The sequence below is a fragment of the Pongo pygmaeus genome, chromosome 11 (genome assembly GCF_028885625.2).
Source record: "Pongo pygmaeus isolate AG05252 chromosome 11, NHGRI_mPonPyg2-v2.0_pri, whole genome shotgun sequence".
NCBI classification, from domain to species: Eukaryota; Metazoa; Chordata; class Mammalia; order Primates; family Hominidae; genus Pongo; species Pongo pygmaeus.
Window position 1 is genome coordinate 100,724,579 of NC_072384.2, and position 19,999 is coordinate 100,744,577.

Below are 19,999 nucleotides of genomic sequence, written 5' to 3' on the forward strand. Positions count from 1 at the left end.
TTCTAGTTGCACCACGTGGTCTCCCCAAAACACCTTTTGTTAGGAACTGAAGTGGGATTCAGCTCAGCTGAGAACAAACTAGGCAACAGCCAGCAGTACAAATTCATTCTTGAAGGCCAGCTGGGAAACTGACCAACTTCTGTGGGGAAAATATTTACTTAGGGCTGAATCAAGGAGTTTGAGACCAAACTCCTTGGAAGGCACATGCTAAAAGACTCCATTCTGAAACAAACTAAATAGAGGAAGAAACTAAACATGATATTTGAGTGCCTTCTCCATGAAGGGACCTGGGCTGGGGAATTTTTAATCTCCACTTGATTATTCCCTATCTCATCTCTATCAGGTAGGTATGAATCTCTCTGTCTCATAGAAGGGGAAACTGAAGCCCATAGGGATTCTCTCTGTTGCCCAAGGGCATCCAGCCAATAAATGGCAGAACAAGAATTCAACTTTAGCACCACCTTCATCGTCCCACAGTGCCTCCCTGAGCAGAGGCAGTCCCTGCCCAGCAGCTGAGGGGGTCAAACGTGCCCCACCTGTGTTATGCAGGCATACCTTGTTTTACTGCACTCTGCTTTATTGCACTTCCTAGATGCTGCATTTTTTACAAATTGAAAGTTTGTGGCAACCTTGCTTCAAGCAAGTCTATTGGTGCCATTTTTCCAACAGTATGTGCTCACTCTTTGTCTCTCTGTCACGTTTTTGGTAATTCTCACAGTGTTTCAACCTTTTTCATAATTATGGTGATCTGTGATCAGTTATCTTTGATTTTACTGTTGTAATTGTTTTGGAGCACCATGAACCACATCCATATAAGACAGCGAACTTGATAAATGTTTTGTGTGTTCTGACTGCTCCACAAACAGAGGAGCATTCTTCCCCCATTTCTCTCCCTCTCCTTATCTCCTTAGGCCTCCCTATTCCATGAGACATGATGATATTGAAATTAGGTCATTTAATAACCCTGCAATGGCCTCTAAGTGTTCAAGTGAAAAAAAGAGTCACAAGTCTCACTTGACATCAAATGCTGGAAATGATTAAGCTTAGTAAGGAAGGCACTGCACTCCAGCCTGGGTGACACAATGAGACCCTGTCTCAAAAACAAACAAACAAACAAACAAAAAACAGAAAAGAAATTGTTACAACTACCTCCTCAATCTTCAGCAACCACCACCCTGGTTAGTCAGCAGCCATCAACATTGAGACAAGACCCTCCACCAGCAAAAAGATTCTGACTCTCTGAAGGTTCAGATGATTGTTAGCATTTTTAACAAAGTATTTTAAAACTAAAGTATGTACAATCTTTTTAGACACAATGCTATTGAACACTTAATAGAGTACAGTGTAGCATAAGCATCACTTATATGCACTGGGAAACAATGAAAATTGTGTGATTTGCTTTATTGCTGTGGTTTGGAGCTGAACCTGCAATATCAGTGTACTCACTTCCTGCAGTGTGAACACTGAATGGCACAGACAGGACCTAACCAACCTCTGTGTGTCCAATGCCTTACTATGGCACTTGGCACAGAGTAGGAACTCAAATGTCTGAATGGCTGAAACACTTGGGGAATCTGCAGGTTTGAAGCTGACTTCTCATCGATACCAGTAGTAGTTGTTTGAAGATTTAAATTTCCCCAACTAGGTCCTCTACTTATATTGGAGGACCATGTGCTCCAGCTCTCCAGTTGTGCCTGTTTTATAGATGAAGCTTTGCAGAATTATCTTTTGTGGCACTAACAGTGAGCTGTACAGTGGTGCCACTTAACTAAACCAAATTTGACATTTTAAATGGCCCAAGGAGATTGCAGCACCACATGGAACAAATGACTGAGTGATATCTGATAGACATGCTGTCTTGGACATACAGGCTGAATGCTATCACCAGCAGGGTCACACAATGTAGGAAAAGTACAATCCACTATAATTGTGGCTTAATCACATGGGCCAAGTCCAACTATGAATTGCATGCACACTTTGCAGAGCCAAGGAGGCCAAATATGGAGTCTACAAGATTAAGAAACAGATTGCGTGGCTATGCTACTGCAAATTTACTTACCAAACATTTACTGAGCACCTACCACATGTGTGTTGCTATGTTGCACTCCAAGAGATTCCTTAGGACGTGATCCTTCCTTTAAGGGGGCTCATATTCAGGCAAAGCACAATGAAGTGCCATGGAATGGGGCCCAGGAGCTATTGTTGCAGCTGGCATCACCTGACATCTGATGCATGGCCCCCAGGCAGCCAGCCCTGGGCTCTCTGTAGAGGAAAACTATTCCTTACCTTTATTATTTTGAGGATGAATGTCCAGGAGCAAAAGATGATGTTTCCAGGAGTCATGAGTCAATAAACAGTAAAAAACACTCTATTGCATCTTCCCAAGGTCCTTGGGTGTCATTATCGTGGCTACTATGCCTTCCTCAAGAGTCTAAGTTTCTCCTTTGGACTGTAGACATATGTGCCTTTGTCCTCAGAGAAAGGGTATCCTGATGTCCCCATTTGCCCAGTACATCCCTGGTTTACCCCTGCTGACCAAATAAATGGAGTACATTTTCACTGTCAAACTTGCCTTATTTGGAATGATAGAGGTTTCTGGTTGTCATTCACAGGGGTAATGTGAACCTTTGGATACAAATAAAGAGACAGTTCTCCAAGCGTGGTCCACGGTCCCCAGGCAGCTTGGAAGGCCCTTCTGATGGGCGAGAATTGATCTGGAAATGCTGTCTTTTTCTTGGGTTTATCTGGTGATTAACATGCAGTTCCATCAACCTTCACTTATGACCAGGGTTGCTTACAAATAATCTAAGTGAGCAACTAAGGCTTACGAAAATTTTTGGTTTATTAAGTTGACATTGGCTTATTATCAGAATTTTCTGAAGACCTTGACATTACAAATCCTAGATTATTATGTCACTCTGCATAAAAAATTAGATGTTAAGAAACCTAGCTGACCCAGACCACACCCATGCGGTCAGCCCTTCCCTGCTGAAAAACTGTAAAGGTTGCCTTGCAGGCTTTCCTGGACCACAGTGCAACCACTGAGAGACATCTGCTCTAGGACCATTGTTGCTGATGTTGCTCTTACATTGGAGAGCCAAAGGGAAGAAGCCATCCTTGTTTCCTGCTGTGATTTTCTGGGATATCCCCATATTCTAGTTTAGCACAGGCAGATATGCAAGAAGGCACATTCTTGTTAATTATAAAAACATGTTTAGCTTAGAGACTGGATGTTTCTGATTATAAGAGCCTTTAATGCTGTTAGCAGTCTGGTTCTTTCTGGATCCCTGTGGGGAGCTATCCAGTTAGATAAGATTACTTCCAAGTTCTTGTCTAACTCCAGAGCTCTGTAGTTCTGTGCCAAGATGATTTAGGGTGAGCTTAGTCATTTTGCAGCAAAAAAAATTTAATGTCTATCTATCTCATCTTATATGGGATTATAAGAAAATGGATTTCCATTTTCATTTTTCTGTGACATGCCTACAACTATGAGAATATGTGTGCACACAATTATTCACTCTCTCCTTCTACCTGTCTGTACTTTACTTTGCATTTTAAAATAGAGTCCCCGCCCCGGTTTCCCCCACCCCAAAAAGAAACCTAAAATGTTGCTCCACCCTGGGGGGTGTGGGATTCTTGGAGGGAAATATTTCCAAGGAAAATGTTTTAATTGACACGATATGTGATAATATCAAAAAGATCACAGAAACAGTTTTCGTCTTTTCTGCTCAGGCTGCTGCCTTGGTTCACATTTATCTTGACGGCTCTGTGCTGGTCACTCACGGTGGAATTGAAATGGGGCAGGGGGTCCACACTAAAATGATTCAGGTAAGAATGCAAATAACTAGATTGAGTTGGGTGTGTGCTTATAGATCTGTTCATGAGAGAAAAACTATGAATAGATATTTTCTGTTACAAAATACAGGATAGGAAGCTGGGTGAGGTGGCTCATGCCTGTAATCCCAGCATTTTGGGAGGCTGGGGTGAGAGGATTGCTTAAGTGAAGGAGTTCGAGACCAGCCCAGGGAACATAGGGAGATTCCATCTCTACAAAAAAATATATATATATTTTTTTTAATTAGCAGGGCATGGTGGCATGAGCCTGTTTTCCCACCTACTTGGGAGGCTGAGGTGGGAGGATTGCTTGAGCCTGGGAGGTCGAAGCCCCAGTGAGCCAATTGCACCAATGTACTCCAGCCTGGGTGGCAGAGCAAGACCCTGTCTCAAAAAGTAAAAATAAATAAAAAATAAAGGATAGGAGATTTGAGCTTTGACAGTTTACGCTGTTAAATGATTAGCAGAAACTGGGTAAACAAACTAATTTTGCAACTAAACCCTTAAAAGAATGTGGCAGAAGAGTCTCGAGTTGTTTTATTGCTAAAGAAAATTATATGTTTATTTGATGCTTTCCTTTGGATATAGTGACAGTTGAGTTGTCCTTTCTGAATTTTTTTGGGCAATAAGATAATGTGTAAATTCTGATGTATTTAGATTATTTCTTGCCCTTTTTGTATTACAGGCTCCAAACAATTGCTAATATAAATCACCTTTGATATTTACAGTCAAACTTTATCTGTTTGCTTTTGGCTGTCTTATTTTAGATTAATTTTAAGCTACTGTTTCTCTTTTGTTAATTATAATAGTAACATTATAGATTATAAAACATTTTGAAGCAGCAGAACATTTTTAAAAACAAAGACCCTACACAGTTTCACCACATAGAATAATCATTATTTGGGAGTCTTTACATCTTGTCTTTTTTTCTTTTGCAAAAAGTCACCAACACGCTTTTGTTTAATTTTGTATTCTGTTTTTCCACCCACTTTATATAGCGTGAACACTTTCTCCTGTCATTAAGCAGTCTTTACAATCATGAATTTTCATGGCTGTATGTGGATATATATATGATTTATTTAATCATCCCCCAGTTGTTTGAATACTTCAGTGAATATTTTTGTACACTAATCTGAGATCAAATCATTGATTGTTTCTTAAAATAGACTTCTGGGAATAGAATTACTGGGTCACAGGTGTGACTATTTTAAATTGTTTGACACATATTATCAAATTGTTTTCCAGAAAGTATCCCTCTCATGACACCCCTAACCAACAGTGAATGTTATGGATTGTTGAAAATTTGTAGATAATTTGATAAGTGAATGAAAGTATCTCATTATTGCTTTCATTTACATTTTTCTGAGTATAAAGATGTTAAATACATATTTTCTCTCAGTCACTTAAGAATTGACTTTCCCCATTGGAGGGTAAGATTTCAGTGTTTTCCTTATTGGATCACCAGAGACTTTGCTATTCTAAGCCTGTTGCACTCTGTGTGGATGATCTGAGAGCCAGACCTCATGGAAGGGCTCCATATGCCTGTGTCCTTGTAGAAGCTGTGGGCAAGCGCTTTCAAGCCATGCTGCTAGCAGGAGAGAGGCGAGTTTGGGATCAACTAAAGTAAGCAATATGATCTTGCTCTCTAGCGCTAAAAATAAAGAATAAAGCAGCCAGCTAAGTCCTTGTGTTGGCATGTGGCACTGGCGCCATCTCCTGTGACCCACATGTTCATGCCGCTGCTTTTCCAAGGCCATTGTCCTTTCTCCTAGGAAGCACTCTTTCCCTGGGGCAACTCCAGAAATGTGGATAGGGAGATAGACATTTCCTATCATTGATAAGGTTCTGCTAGAATTTTGCAGAGTATGGTCGTAGGAGAAGCCTCAAAGATGTCAATATCATGATTATAAAAACAAGAATGAAGCATTCCTTCCTGCCTTGGCCTGGGGCCTCACCTCTTCTTTCTGACACTATCACCAGAAAGTCGAAGAAAAAGAAAATGTGTTCAGGACTAGGAGTCCAGACTAGCTATAGGATTTTTAGAAATGAGAAACTTTTCGTGGCTGGAGGAATTTGTGGTTCTGCTCCCTTGTCCCTGTCATGGGTATGAGGGTATCACACATGTGTTACCATGTGGGCATGTGCACAGGTCTGTGACTAATCAAAGTGTTTAAAAGGAAACTGTCTCTTAAAATCCAGGTGGTCAGCCGTGAATTAAGAATGCCAATGTCGAATGTCCACCTGCGTGGAACAAGCACAGAAACCGTCCCTAATGCAAATATCTCTGGAGGTTCTGTGGTGGCAGATCTCAACGGGCTGGCAGTAAAGGTAACAGTCACTGCAGTGGCATCCAAATCATTAACTCTCTCAGGGCCAAATACGTGGGTGGGTGGAGCTCCAAAGATGCTGAGAGTTAATCCAACTCATATCTCCTTCCCCATCTTGGCCTCAGTCAATGGTACAGCACCCAGTGGTTCTCCTGTGCTGGAAATGCCACCTCTTTTTCTCCTCACTCCTGACATTTTTCTAATCAGCAAGTCCTTTCAAGTCTACTCAAAAATGTCTCTGTCTTTCTGCTTCCATGTTATGTTAGTATCACTTTAAGACAGACTCCTGCCTCTGCCCAGGGCCGACGCAGGACTTCTGTCTCTCCACCACAACTTCATCGCCTTTTTCTCTAGCTTTCTGCTGCCGAAGTGAATTTTCTCACAAGATAAATGTGGCCATGCCATGTCTGAAAGCAATGGCTGGTGGTTTTCCAAGAGGTTTTTTATTAAGTCTTGACTTTTTAGCATGGCTTACAAGGCCAGTTCACTCACTCACACACACGTGCGCACACACACACACACACACACACACGTGCACACACTCATATGAAACCTTTCATATCACCTTCATACAGGGTTGGTGTCTTATTTTTCCATGTTCCCTCTTAGAGAAGTCTATGGAATGGTACATATTATGTTGTTTTGAATTTGGTGTTTGCATGAAATTGGGAGCATAATTTTAATTTAAAAATAATCTCTAGGACGCCTGTCAAACTCTTCTAAAACGCCTCGAACCCATCATCAGCAAGAATCCTAAAGGAACTTGGAAAGACTGGGTGAGAATCAATGGTTCTCTGTATTTTATTTTAGAAGAAAAAGGAGTGGGAGGAGAGCAAGAGCAATATGCATTAATTAAAATCTGTAGAAAGGGCATTTGCAAAGGTACCACCATTGCGTAATGATAAATAAAAGGCCCTTTGGCTCTTAGCATGTGGAAATCCTATCACAATGTGGTGGAGGAACTCTTACATCTGGGAAAATTTTCTGTTAGAGAAAAAGATGGTTCTTCTGCCAGAACTCCTGTTTTAATCCAGAATTAATTAATGTTTCATCCTATGGAGCCTAGGGGTTGTCTGGATAATAACTGCACATCTGTTTTTTCTCCTTCTTTGGGTTCTACTGTTCCTAAAATAGAAAAACAATACTAGAACCACTCTGTAAAAGTAAAAATCATATAAGCACTCATTTAAAAATAGGAAACCAAGCCAGTGGGTATATGTTCATCCAGTAATAGGTACTCAATGGAATGGAAATATTCAACTGCTTCCTTTGATCTGCTTATAATCTAGTTGGAAAAGAATTCACATTCTAAAGTCAGCTAACAAACTTTTCAAAGTAATAGGTTATCAACTACCAGATGTTGTGGAACAAATATCCCTAAAAGCTGGGAGTGTGTGTCACGTCAATTTTTGCAACCTTACGAATACAGGTCTGGGGGAAATAACATTTGAGGATCCCACTTAGAAATGGTTTCTGCTATTCCATGGAGTAAGGACTCATTTTATAATTCATATTTATGGGGTCTGTCTATACTTCCTGGGCATATTTGTTTCTGTCCTCTGCCCCGTGCTGCCTGAGCCCAGAAAGGCTGAGTCAGTGTGGCTGGAGAAAGCTGGAAGAGGTGCAGCGTGGAGAGTAGTCCTCCACCACCATGAGATGCAGCCATTCAGCCCACTTTCTTTGCTAATGATTGATGTGCTTCTGACCTTCATTCTTAGCCTTAGGGACTTGGACCTAACCCTGATTTTTCTGCATAGTAGTCAGCTCTGTGCACTGCAGAGTTTTGGTGTAAATGGTACAATTTAGCAAAATTATTCCCCTCACCTGAAACAAATGTGCCCAGAAAGGATTGACAGTTCCCATAAATATGAATTATAAAACGAACACTTACTCTATAGACTAGCAGAAGCCTGATATTAAAATTAAGCAGCCAACCAACCATTGTTTACTAAAATGTCCCATCTTAATTGGAAATTTTCTGCAGATGACTGAGTGAATTTCTTCCTAAGTGGAACATGTGTTGATGACTTTAGTCCAGCCTGTAGCATACCACAGCGAGCATTTATTACGATCATAGGTGCTGAACAAACAGCTACAAGCTGTGAACCACAAATGCCTGTGGAAATGGAGAAAGCCAAAAGGAATGGATTAATCTGGGTCCTTCCTAGTTACTATTGCTGATAGTTTCATTTAACACACAGGGTAAAATTAAAATTGAAGTCTTGAGTGATTCTTTCTTTGGGCATCCTTGTTGCATCATGCTATGCTCTTCCTTCACAGGCACAGACTGCTTTTGATGAAAGCATCAGCCTTTCAGCTGTTGGATACTTCAGGTAAATACTCCCTCTGATCACATGCTATGGAGAAGAACAGTGGTATCTTGAGGAAGAGTTTCAGTTCCCTTGCAATTTTGGCAAACGTTGACTTTCTACCTTCTATTTACCCATGGTTATAAAGAACATTTAACTGCTAGTTAATCCATGATTGTGGTTATAAAGAACATTTAACTGCTAGTATCCAGAAAGACTTCTGTTAGGAAAACTAGGCACACAAAATTCAGCTGAACTGATGATTCTAATCATAGTGGGTGGTATTATAAGGCTCTCTGTGGTTAGTACTTGGAATACTCGGCAGTGATTGACTTTTTGTTGAAAACACAATCTATCTCTTAAGAAACAAAGGTAGAAGAATGCAAATTAAACCCATAAGATGGGTACCATTTTACACCTTCAGGATTGGCAAAAAAAAAATTGGACGGTAACCATGTTACATTAAGATGTGAAACAACAGGACCTCACTGAATCTGGAAAACAGTTTATTAAATTATTTTAATGGAGAGTGAAAGCTGTCTGAGAGCAGGGTGATGTAGAGCCTTACCTGGTTTGATCACTTTGCCATTGGTGTGGGACCTAGGCACTGACTGCCTGTCAGGAACAGGCATTGGAAGCATTTTTAATGGCCACCTCCAGGTTGCAGGGCAGCAGAGGAGAGAGGGTAGAGAGTTCTGCAACTGCTGACCCGTGCTTCTGTGTTACCATTAATATTTATTTGATGTTCTTAAAGATTAGTTGGGAACAGAGCAGGCCATGGAGCTTGATGGTGAGAGACCAGAGCAGAGACAAAGAATGGGAGCCACGGGACCTGATCCTTCATACAGAGGGGCAAATTCTGGAGCCACAAAGATAGATAAAGCAGGCAAGCATGCACCTTTGAAATAGCGTTTGGTGTAAAATGAAGGTTGAGTTCCCCAAATCTGATGATCCAATATTAGCCAAAAGCAGTAAGATGGACATTCATGAAGTAAGAAGCTAACCTCCAGGAGTAAGGAGGCACCAGTCAGGAGCAGTTACATGGTTTTATCAGACAAAGCAAGTTTTAAAAGAAAAAACTAAATACTTATTTATTCAACACATTTATCGCACATACATTAGGTGCTGGCATATCATTGTACAGGTATATTCCTGTGGCTTGCATAAATCCTCATGGGTCCGTTTGGTCATCATGGACTTGATCACTTAACAACACTCACTGTTTCCTCCAGAGGTTATGAGTCAGACATGAACTGGGAGAAAGGTGAAGGCCATCCCTTCGAATACTTCGTTTACGGAGCTGCCTGTTCTGAGGTTGAAATAGACTGCTTGACGGGGGATCATAAGGTCAGTACCGGTTGGAAAGGTCTTCAAGTTGCACTTAGGATGCACCTAAATTCCACAGATGCCATCTATCTGAGGAGAGCTGAGTGAGTGGTAGCACCGTGCATTTGGCCTAAGGGTGATTTCCCTGGATTATCAGAAGAAAATAGAATCCCCACAATTGCCTTGGTGGTCTGGTTGCTGCCATGGAAAACTGGTGGCCTGTCTTTATTTCCCTGGCCCTTTTAAATGGAATCAGGAAAGAAACTACTTGAAGAAAGAAACATGCTCTGAAGGGGGCTTTCATGTAGACTGTTGGCACAACCAGCAATTCTGACTTCTTATGAGAAATGCCAAGATATGACATTCTTGAAAGATTTCATAGACATCTGTAATCTGCTAACAAGCACTACCCAGGGCAGGTAGTGGCCACTTTTTTTATGTCTTTTACTCAGCTAGGTCTTGCCTTTTAGAAGTCCAATGTGCTATCCATTGTGCCACAGAGCTGGCTTGGTCTTGCTTTTTAGATAGTTTAAGAGCATCCTTATGCTTTCAAGGGATGCTCTAAGAGATACACACACACACACACACACTCGCACACACACACACCCTCTCCCTCTCTCCCTCTTTCTGTCTCTCTTGCTTCAAAGACTCATAGAATTTCTCCTCTTGTACCAGAGCCTTCAGGAGTAAAAGAAGCCACTTACTGGTCACTGTCAATACTAATGAATGATCACTAATACATTAAATGGGACTGTGATACCCTAACAACTGTCATGTGACCAAGCTACCAGTTTAGTGATAATCTCTTCCAAAACGTACCTAGAAGCAAGCTCTAGTTCTTGATATTTACAAATATCCTCTATGCCTGCATTCTTGGATTGTGATCAGATTAAAGTTTTCATTTAATAAGTCTCCAGCATGTATTTTTTAAAACTATAGTCAACCTAATCTCTGAAACTATGGTCACCTTTATTGAACCTGCCTTTTCAAGTATCTGACCTGTCTGGTTCTAATTCAGACTGGATCTCTATAGGGTAACCTTGGACTAGGGCAAAACAATGATCACTCTGAGCATGGTTTTTGTGTTAGACTAGCAGCCCTACACTACTAGGGAGCGGGTTCTTGCATATAACTGATTTCTGTTTGTTTGTTTTTGAGACAGAATTTCACTCTGTCACCCAGGCTGGAGTGCAGTGGCTTGATCTCGGCTTACTGCAATCTCTGCCTCCCGGGTTTAAGTGATGCTCGTGCCTCAGCCTCCCAAGTAGCTGGAATTACAGGCTGCGCCACCACACCCAACTAATTTTTGTATTTTTAGTAGAGACATGGTTTCACCATGTTGCCCAGACTGGTCTCAAACTCCTGGCCTTCAAGTGATCTACCCACCTTGGCCTCACAAAGTGCTGGGATTACAGGTGTGAGCCACTGTGCCCTGCCCATATAACTGATTTCTAAATCTCTTCTCCCCAAAGCAAAAGTTGGTGACAACTTAGTCATGTGGATTTTCTCATATTCCTATATATGCCTTGTCCTTGTTAAGATCCAAGAACAAGGTAATAATTAGCCTAGTATGAAATTTTAAGGCATGTTCCTATAACTTATTTGAATGATCTTAGGGGATGTGCCATATAGTCTCATCAGAGGCCTTCATAAAAGCTAAATCTCAGCTCAGGTTAGTGTCACTGCTAGGCAAAGGGCCAGAATGTGACATTCTACCAGGGGCCTTCCCCAAAGGCCTGTTTCTCAGCCATTCTCTTGTTGATGGAATTGCCCTTATTCCAGCAAAATTTTCCTCACTTTGAACCTACATCTAAATATCAGTTATCTGTTCCTGTACAACAAATTACCCCCAAACTTAGTGCTGAAAACAGTGGATGCTCATTAGCTCACACCACTTCTGAGGGGCTGGCCTCTGGGAGTGGCTTATCTGGGTGATTCTGCATGAGGCTTCAGTCAAGCTGTGGCTGGGGCAACAGTCATCTCAAGGCTCAATGGGGACAGGAGAATCCTGTTCCACCTCCCTCCATCATAGCGTTGTTGACAGGAGGCCTCAGCTTCTCACTGGCTCTTGGCCAGAGGCGTCCATTCTTTGTCATGTGGACACCTCTCTGTAGGCTGCCTGAGTGTCCTCAGGACATGACAACTGGCTTCCTCCAGAGAGACCAGCCCAAGAGAAAAAGAGAGAGCATGAGCAAGGGAGAGAGTACCCAAGACAGAAGCCCAGCTTTATAACCTAATCTCAGAGTGACTACTGTCACCTCCACCATAGCCTACTGGTCATACAGGCTGGCCTGGTAGAGTATAGGAGGAGACTACATATGGATGTGAATACCAGGAGGTGAGGATTATCCAGAGCCATCTTTGAGGCAGCCTACCACAACCTAGATCCACTCTCTCCAGTCCTAACAAAAGACACGACAGACAGCACTAAGCCTATAGCTTTGTGGTTGTTTTTTTCTGTTTTGAGGTGGAGTCTTGCTCTGTTTCCCAGGCTGGAGTGCAGTGGCACCATCTCAGTTCACTGCAGCCTCTGCCTTCTGGGTTCAAGTGATTCTCGTGCCTCAGCCTCTTGAGTAGCTAGGACTACAGGCACGTGCCATCACCCCTGGCTAATTTTTGTATTTTTAGTAGAGACGGCATTTCACCATGTTGGCCAGGCTGGTCTCAAACTCCTGGCTTCAAGTGATCTGCCCTCCTCGGCCTCCCAAAGTGCTGGGATTACAGGCATGAGCCAGCCCCACCAGCCTAAGCCCACAGCTTTGAAAGGAGAACCTTCACTAACACTGAAGACTTTAGAGCTCCTCCTGTCACCTTCAGCTGAGGCCACTTATCCTGGAAGGCCAGTCTTGCTGACTGATGTCAAAGAGGACTTTACATTTTACTGTGTCTTTAAATAAGAAATGTGAGTTCCTGAAGTTTTATTATTGTCAAACGTTCCAGATCATTATCTAATTTTCAAATGTTACATGAAAGTCCCAGATCAAATAAGGAAACTCTTGGATTTCTTTTGTTCAATTAGTAATTATAAGTACAATCTGTTAGTCATGGCAGAGACCATTATATCACATTTAAAAAAATGTACAGACTTGCTGGAAAGCAAAGGTGTTACTAACACTCTGGCTGGGCCTGCTGTACTTCTCATTTGTAGGTTATCAGTAGCAAGTTGTAGTGGCAACTTTATTCTCTTCTCTGCTACAAAAATGAAAAGTCTAGAACAGCAGATGACAATTCAAAGACTTTTTTGTTGATGCACCCTGAACTCTGTGGTTCAGTAAACATTCCTTAGCCAGTTGTACCTGGATGTTTGGTTGTATGCTAGCCATTAAGCTTTGCAACTAGGATCGTGAGGGCCATAGATGTTTTCTTTTGTTGTGTCATATATTATATCTGTTGTAGTGAATTAAACTCAACTCAATCTGTTGTATCATACAGCTTGAATCGAAATGAAGTAAATATTTTTTTCTCCTATTATTTCCAAGAAAAAAAGACAGTGCTTCAGCTGGCTAAGAGTATTTGTATAATTTTGAAAGTTTTACATAATAAACTTTGTCATATAATAAAATCTTTGTTGCTTCTTTTGAAATGACATGGCTCAAAGAAAGGCTTTATACCAAAGTCAGCCTGGCAGGAAGTGTTCCTCAGCTTCTTCTCCCTAAGTTATCCTCATTAAAATAAACATTTTAACTTTTTTTATTACTAGAACATCAGAACAGACATTGTCATGGATGTTGGCTGCAGTATAAATCCAGCCATTGACGTAGGCCAGGTATGTGTAACTAATGTGTCTCACTTTCTATTTATAAAAGCCAAAAGTGCAGTGGGGTCTGCAGGAGAGCATTCCATCAGGCTTATTCATCATCTTATTTTTCTAACCCTTTAGTCAACTCTATTCAGACCAACTGCAGAGCTCAAATGTTTTACTGTTTAAAAGGAGGAAGGAAATAAAGGTGTTTTAGGTAGTTTTTGAAGAAACATACAATCTGTGACTAAGGAGCTTGAATGAGGCACGACCAAGCCTACAGGTGACTGATGAGCTCCAAACTTCTGGGACATAAGTAGAGTTAGTGCCCAGTGCTGAGCCTTAGCCACACGATGGGCTTCAGCTTCGAGGAGTTTGAAGTCGTGCTGGGATAACAAGCCTCAAGTCATCAGAGCAGTAGCTATTGATAGGCAGCCTGTAGTGCTGGATTCCACCCACAGACATTTTCAAATTTAAATTTGAAATATTTGAAAAGATTGGAAAGTCATAAATATCTAGTTTCTCTTGAAAACAGAAAGTTTGCCCACACTGGATCCTCATTTCCATGAGTGAAGTCGGTGGGCTGTACCTTTAGAGTCCCACACTCTCCAATGATACAGGACCCACCTGGAATCTTCATATACTGGGTTTACATGTCTCGAACCTGGAGGCAATTCAGCTCATTACCTCTGATTTAGGGCACCATCTTGTGTCCCCTCTCCCTCCACCCCCTGCCCCCACCATCATGACATTGTGTTATTGGTGAATGGGAAGAATCTGTGGTGTGGAGAAGTCAAAGGAGGCTTAGGGAGGAAATGGGTGTGAACCAGGTTGTCAAGGAAAGAATGATAAACGACATTTGGGGTGAAAAAAGAGTGGAGGAAGTCACCCTACAGAAACACATGGAATTTAGCATGCCTGTTCATGGCTGCTGATCAGGCCAGGGCAGATGACTATGGGGAAGGCCTGTGTGGGAGGGGTGGGCCATGAGGAGGGAGTCAGAGAGCAGAAGAGGGCTGGGGACTGCCAGGGGTGGGTGGAGGGCTTTTAGAGACAAGACTTCACTTAGTGGGGATGGACTGAAGTTTTTGGAAGACTGATCTAAAATCAGAGTCCAGAGATGTGAGGCTAGCCACTTTGTGGGCAAGGAGGTGGGATGAGACAGTGGGATTGTAGCTTTCACTAGCACCCTGGGGTCTCTGGACACATCAGTCAGGGGAGTTTGTCTGCCTCATGGGCAAAAAACAAAAAAAGAGGGTGCTTGGGCTCCAGGCTCTGTGAAGACTCTTCCCGAGCACTCATTTCAATGGCCAAACCAAAATTAGAACCCAAGTCCTTTGTCTTTGAACTTCTTTTTTTCATGATTTTTCTTCTTATTATTTATTTATTTATTTATTTATTTTTAACTAAGTTTTGCTCTTGTTGCCTGGGCTGGAGTGCAATGGTGCAATCTCGGCTCACCGCAACCTCTGCCTCCCAGGTTCAAGCAATTCTCCTGCCTCAGCCTCCCGAGTAGCTGGAATTATAGGCATGCATCATCACACCCAGCTAATTTTTTTTGTATTTTTAGTAGAGACAGGATTTCTCCATGTTGGTCAGGCTGGTCTCAAACTCCCAACCTCAGGTGATCCACCCGTCTCGGCCTCCCAAAGTGCTGGGATTACAGGCGTTGGCCACCACGCCCGGCTGACTTTGAACTTCTTTTAACTTCATGCTGAACAAGATGTTTAAATGGCTTTTAGGTAAACTTTCAGCAACATGCTCCAAGACACCCTGAAAATGCTCTTAAACTGTAATTTTAAAATTCAAGCAAACAGCATGAAGTTGAAATGCTACTTAGTGTTGACTGTGTTTTCTCATACGTGGAAATTCTTTTTTTGTTCTTGCCTCAGATTGAAGGTGCATTTATTCAAGGCATGGGACTTTATACAATAGAGGAACTGAATTATTCTCCCCAGGGCATTCTGCACACTCGTGGTCCAGACCAATATAAAATCCCTGCCATCTGTGACATGCCCACGGAGTTGCACATTGTTTTGTTGCCTCCTTCTCAAAACTCAAATACTCTTTATTCATCTAAGGTAAGTGATGCTGTACGGGCAAATATGCATGTTTATATGATACCTGTTGGGAGACAGGAGGGCTACATTCATCTCTTGGCTGTTTGGGATTTTTACCAGGATTGCAGAAGAAAAATTCTTATTAAACATTTTAATTCTAATCTAACATTATGATAAAAATTTTTAGTATTCCAAATCTTAGAACTTAACATCAACTACTATTGCCATCTGGTTCTATCTAATTTTTCACCTTGCAATAATCATCTTCATGCCTAATAATCATCTTCTGTATGTAGGTCATTTCCTTAGGCTAGAATTCTAAGAATGGGAATATTGGATCAAAAGATTAAGTTACTTTTTGAAACAAGAAATTTACATAGGCTGGGCACAGTGGCTCATGCCTGTAATCCCAGCACTTTGGGAGGCCGAGGTGGGCAGATCACCTGAATCCAAGAGTTCGAGACCAGTCTGGCCAATGTGGTGAAACCCCATCTCTGCTAAAAATACAAAAAAATAGCCAGGTGTGGCAGTGCACGTCTATAATCCCAGCTACTTGGGGGCTGAGGCAGGAGAATGGCTTGAACCTGGGAGGCGGAGTTGCAGTGAGCTGAGATTGCATCACTACACTCCAGTGTCATGCTTGGGCAACAGAGCCAGATTCTGTCTCAAAAAAAAAAAAAAAAAAAAAATTACATATGTAGTATGTAATATTTGTATATATGCACATATGCTATAAATATGCGCATAAATACAGAGTGAGAGAGAGAGGTATAATCTAGTTGGCATGCTTCCCTTCAAGGGTCTGGGAGAGTCGGGGGTGTTCCTGGGGTGTTCCGTGTTTTTCGCTATCCATGACGCGGTGAGTGCAGCACGACAGGAGAGAGGCCTGCATGGACCCTTGAGCCTTAATAGTCCACTGACCCCAGAGAAGATTAGGATGGCCTGTGAAGACAAGTTCACAAAAATGGTACGTTCTGCATAGTAGAAAAAAAATAAGTGATCATAAAATTCTGAATTTTTGGCCTCTGTTGTTGTGCTAATTTTTCGTGAACCCACTGCTATGGCTTTTCTTGCCAGAAAAGGTGACGGGAAACCTGGGGGCATTTGAGCAGATGTGCAGAGGGGTCCTTGAACTTGTACCCCTCGGGTTGCATTTTTTTCATCAGCCTGGCCCTGCTTGGCTCCATTCTATACTGTTTGACAAAAGAAGGTCCATTCCCATTAGTTTTATGTTCCTCTCCTGTTTTGCTCCCTTCCTAGGACAACTTGGTCAGAAATAGACGTTCAGGAACTGTGCCCTGAACCTAGGACACCCAGGCCAGGAATATAGGCCCCTCTGACAGTCTGTCTCCACCCCAACCCCAAATGGGCACCCGGAAAGTATGCTAGCAGGAACCCCTCCCCTCTGGCAATAGCGCCCATGCCGAGCAGACATCTCTACACTCCTTGGATATTTTCAGGGACAGGGTTTTTAATTGTGGAAGAAAGTCATACTGTTCACAGTTACCACCCTGACTTTGACTGAAGGGAAAGCCCCTCCCATCCTCCACTCACGCTGGCTCCTTGTGGTATCCTTCATGGTTTTCCCTAAGCCCCTGACACGCTGCTTTTTCTACTCTGGAGAAACAGAGACCCACTCCACTTTTCACTGGGTGGTCTTCAAGCGTGAGATGATAACCCCAGGAGCTCTCCAGGCCTCCCCTGGCTTCCTCTGCACTTCACAGGCTGTTGTTCCCTGACCTGTCATGGCCCTGGTTGCCCTCTGCTGGTGTTTAACCTACTTTATGTTCTTCTATTTTTCAGCGACGTCACAAATATTTCCCAGGTTTGAACATCCAGATTTGTTTTTATTCTAGATTCCGAGAGATGAACCCGGATCCTATGTTCCTTGGAATGTACCCATCTGAATCAAATGCAAACTCCTGGAGAAAATGGAGTGCCTCTTCCCAGGTGGCAATCTGTCCTATCTCTGTGCTAGAAGACACTAGATCTGAAAGACAGAGTTTCCATAGTTCAGAAATCATCCCACAGTGTTGCTTTTCTATGGAGCTGATTTAAAGTATTCCATTTAGATTTGCTAGATATGCTTAAGCAATCTATAAATCATTTTCAATGTTATAAACACTAATTGGTTTCCTCTAGGGTGATACTCACCATTACTCTGTCTCTTTGATCCATCCAGCTAAATGGAATAGGTGATGACTTGCATGTGACTCATACTTGGCTTGTATCCACCAAAAGAAATTATGCCTTATAGTGGAAGGCAATTTTCTAAATAATTTCATTACTAATATGAACTGTGAAGCTGTGATTTTTTCATTTGTCCCTTTCTGCTATCACCTGCCTCTTGTCAGAATGAATATAGACACTGTATCTAAGTGGGACCAAAGAAAAAATAGCAAACTTTCACCAAAGTTTTCATGCAAACCAAAAAGCTTTAAAGGTTACTATCAAGAAATTGAAAGGAAACCCACAGAATAGGATAAAATATTTGTAAATCATATATTTGATAAAAGTCTTGTAACCAGATACATAAAGAGCTCTTACAACTCAATAAAAGGCAAGTAATTTAAAAATAGGCAAAAGAATTGCTGGATGGTATTGTAGTTCTATTTTTAGTTTTTACCCTAACTACTCTGACTTGATCATTTAACATTCTATGTATGTAACAAAATATCACATGCATAAATATTATGTATCAATAAAATTTTTTAATGGGCAAACGATTTGAGTAGACGTATCTCCAAAGAAGATATATAAATAGCTAGTAAGCATATAAAAATATGCTCAAACTCATTAGTCATTAAGGAAATGCAAATCAAAACCACAATGAGCCACCATTTTATATGCAGTAGGATGGTTGTAATCAAAATGATGGACAGCAGTAAGTATTGGCTAGGATAGGGAAAAATGGAAACACTTATCCATTGCAGGGAGCAGTGTAGAATGGTGTAGATACTGTGGAAAACAGTTTAGCATTTCCTCAAGGAGTTAAACATAGTTAACATAGAAGTTAAACATAGAATTACCATAATCTTAGGTATATACCCAAGAGAATTTAAAACATACATTCACCCAAAAATGTATACATAACTGTTCATAGCATTATTCATAGTATCCCAGAAGTGGAAACAACTCAAATTTCCATCAGCTAATAAAATGTGGTATATCCACACAAGAGAGTTTTGTTTGGCCATATAAAGAAATAAAGTACTATTACATGTGACAACATGGATGAACCTTGAAAACATTGTCTAAATGAAAGAAGCCAGGCACAAAAGGCTGCATATTATATGATTCCATCTATACAAAATGTCCAGAACAGGCAAATTCACAGACACAAAGTAGATTAATGGCTACCAAAGGCTGCTGGGACCACAGACTGCTAATGGGTATGGGATTCCTTTTTGGGGTGAGAAAAAATGTTCTAGAATGAGTGGTGATAATTTTACAACATGTGAATATACTAAAAACCACTGAATTGTAATTTTATAAACGTGAGTTTTATGGTATGTGAATTATACCTCAATTTTTAAAAAAGTATCTGTGGAGAGAAACAGAAAATGTGGGAAAGATTGAGAAGTTGTGAGAATCAAGAAGCCTATCCCAATCAACGGCTTTCCAAAAACATGGAACCCTCAAAGGGAGGCTAAATAGCAAGGTATAGTCAAGGAAAAACGCCATTTCCATTAAGAGCAGAGGGAAGTCACATGGATCTCTCCCTTTTTAAGAGCAGATTTTCTCATTTGTACCACAAGTATTTATAGAGCACTTTACTCTGTGCCAGGCACTGTACTAGGTACTTGGGATTTATCAGCAAACAGAGATCCCTGTCCTTGGGAAGATCCTATTTTGGTAAGGGCAGACAGAAAAATTTTTAAAATAATAACAAGTAAATTACGGGAGTATGGTTGATGCTTGAGTGCTAAGGGAAGAAGTAGAAGTGGAGCAGGTTAAGGCCAGTAGAGAGTGATGGAGCAGGTGGCAAGTTGTGGTTAGAACAGGTCAGAGAAAGCCCTCCTGAGGAAATGAGAATGGAGGCTGTGAGCTAAGCAGGTATCTGGAGGAAGAGCATTACTGGGGAGACAGGGCATTAGAGCAGAGTCTCTTGCAAGCAAGTGCGCCTGGCTCGTTTGTGGAGCAGCAGTGGGGCCCATGTGGCTAGCACAGAGCCAGGGATGGAGGCAGCCATGTAGAACCTGGGGGCCGTTAGAAGGACTTGAGATTTTAATCTAGGTGGCTGCAGAGCAGAAAAGTGACATGGACTTGCTTCTGTTGCAAAGGATTGCCCTGGATGCTGCGCTAATGCAGGTCGTGGGAGGGCAAAGGTCGAGGGTAGACGCCTCCTTTCTGTCCCTTTGCCAACTCCTCCCCCTCCAGCCCACCTCTGTAAATGTTGGAATT

General features: G+C 41.7%; 1 protein-coding gene across 1 annotated transcript in view; it reads left to right on the plus strand.

Annotated features, from left to right (window-relative positions):
* The window catches only part of LOC129031070 (aldehyde oxidase), a 91,491-nt gene extending 73,173 nt beyond the window's left edge, over positions 1-18,318 (plus strand). Inside the window, exons 27-35 of the mRNA XM_054476820.2 lie at positions 3,733-3,828; positions 6,034-6,162; positions 6,863-6,937; positions 8,442-8,494; positions 9,703-9,817; positions 13,497-13,562; positions 15,428-15,616; positions 16,395-16,562; positions 17,452-18,318. Of these exons, the coding sequence (XP_054332795.1) occupies positions 3,733-3,828; positions 6,034-6,162; positions 6,863-6,937; positions 8,442-8,494; positions 9,703-9,817; positions 13,497-13,562; positions 15,428-15,616; positions 16,395-16,562; positions 17,452-17,502 (942 nt within the window). The 3' untranslated portion in view covers positions 17,503-18,318. The remainder of the gene's footprint in view (positions 1-3,732; positions 3,829-6,033; positions 6,163-6,862; positions 6,938-8,441; positions 8,495-9,702; positions 9,818-13,496; positions 13,563-15,427; positions 15,617-16,394; positions 16,563-17,451) is intronic.
* Positions 18,319-19,999: the final 1,681 nt, after the last annotated feature.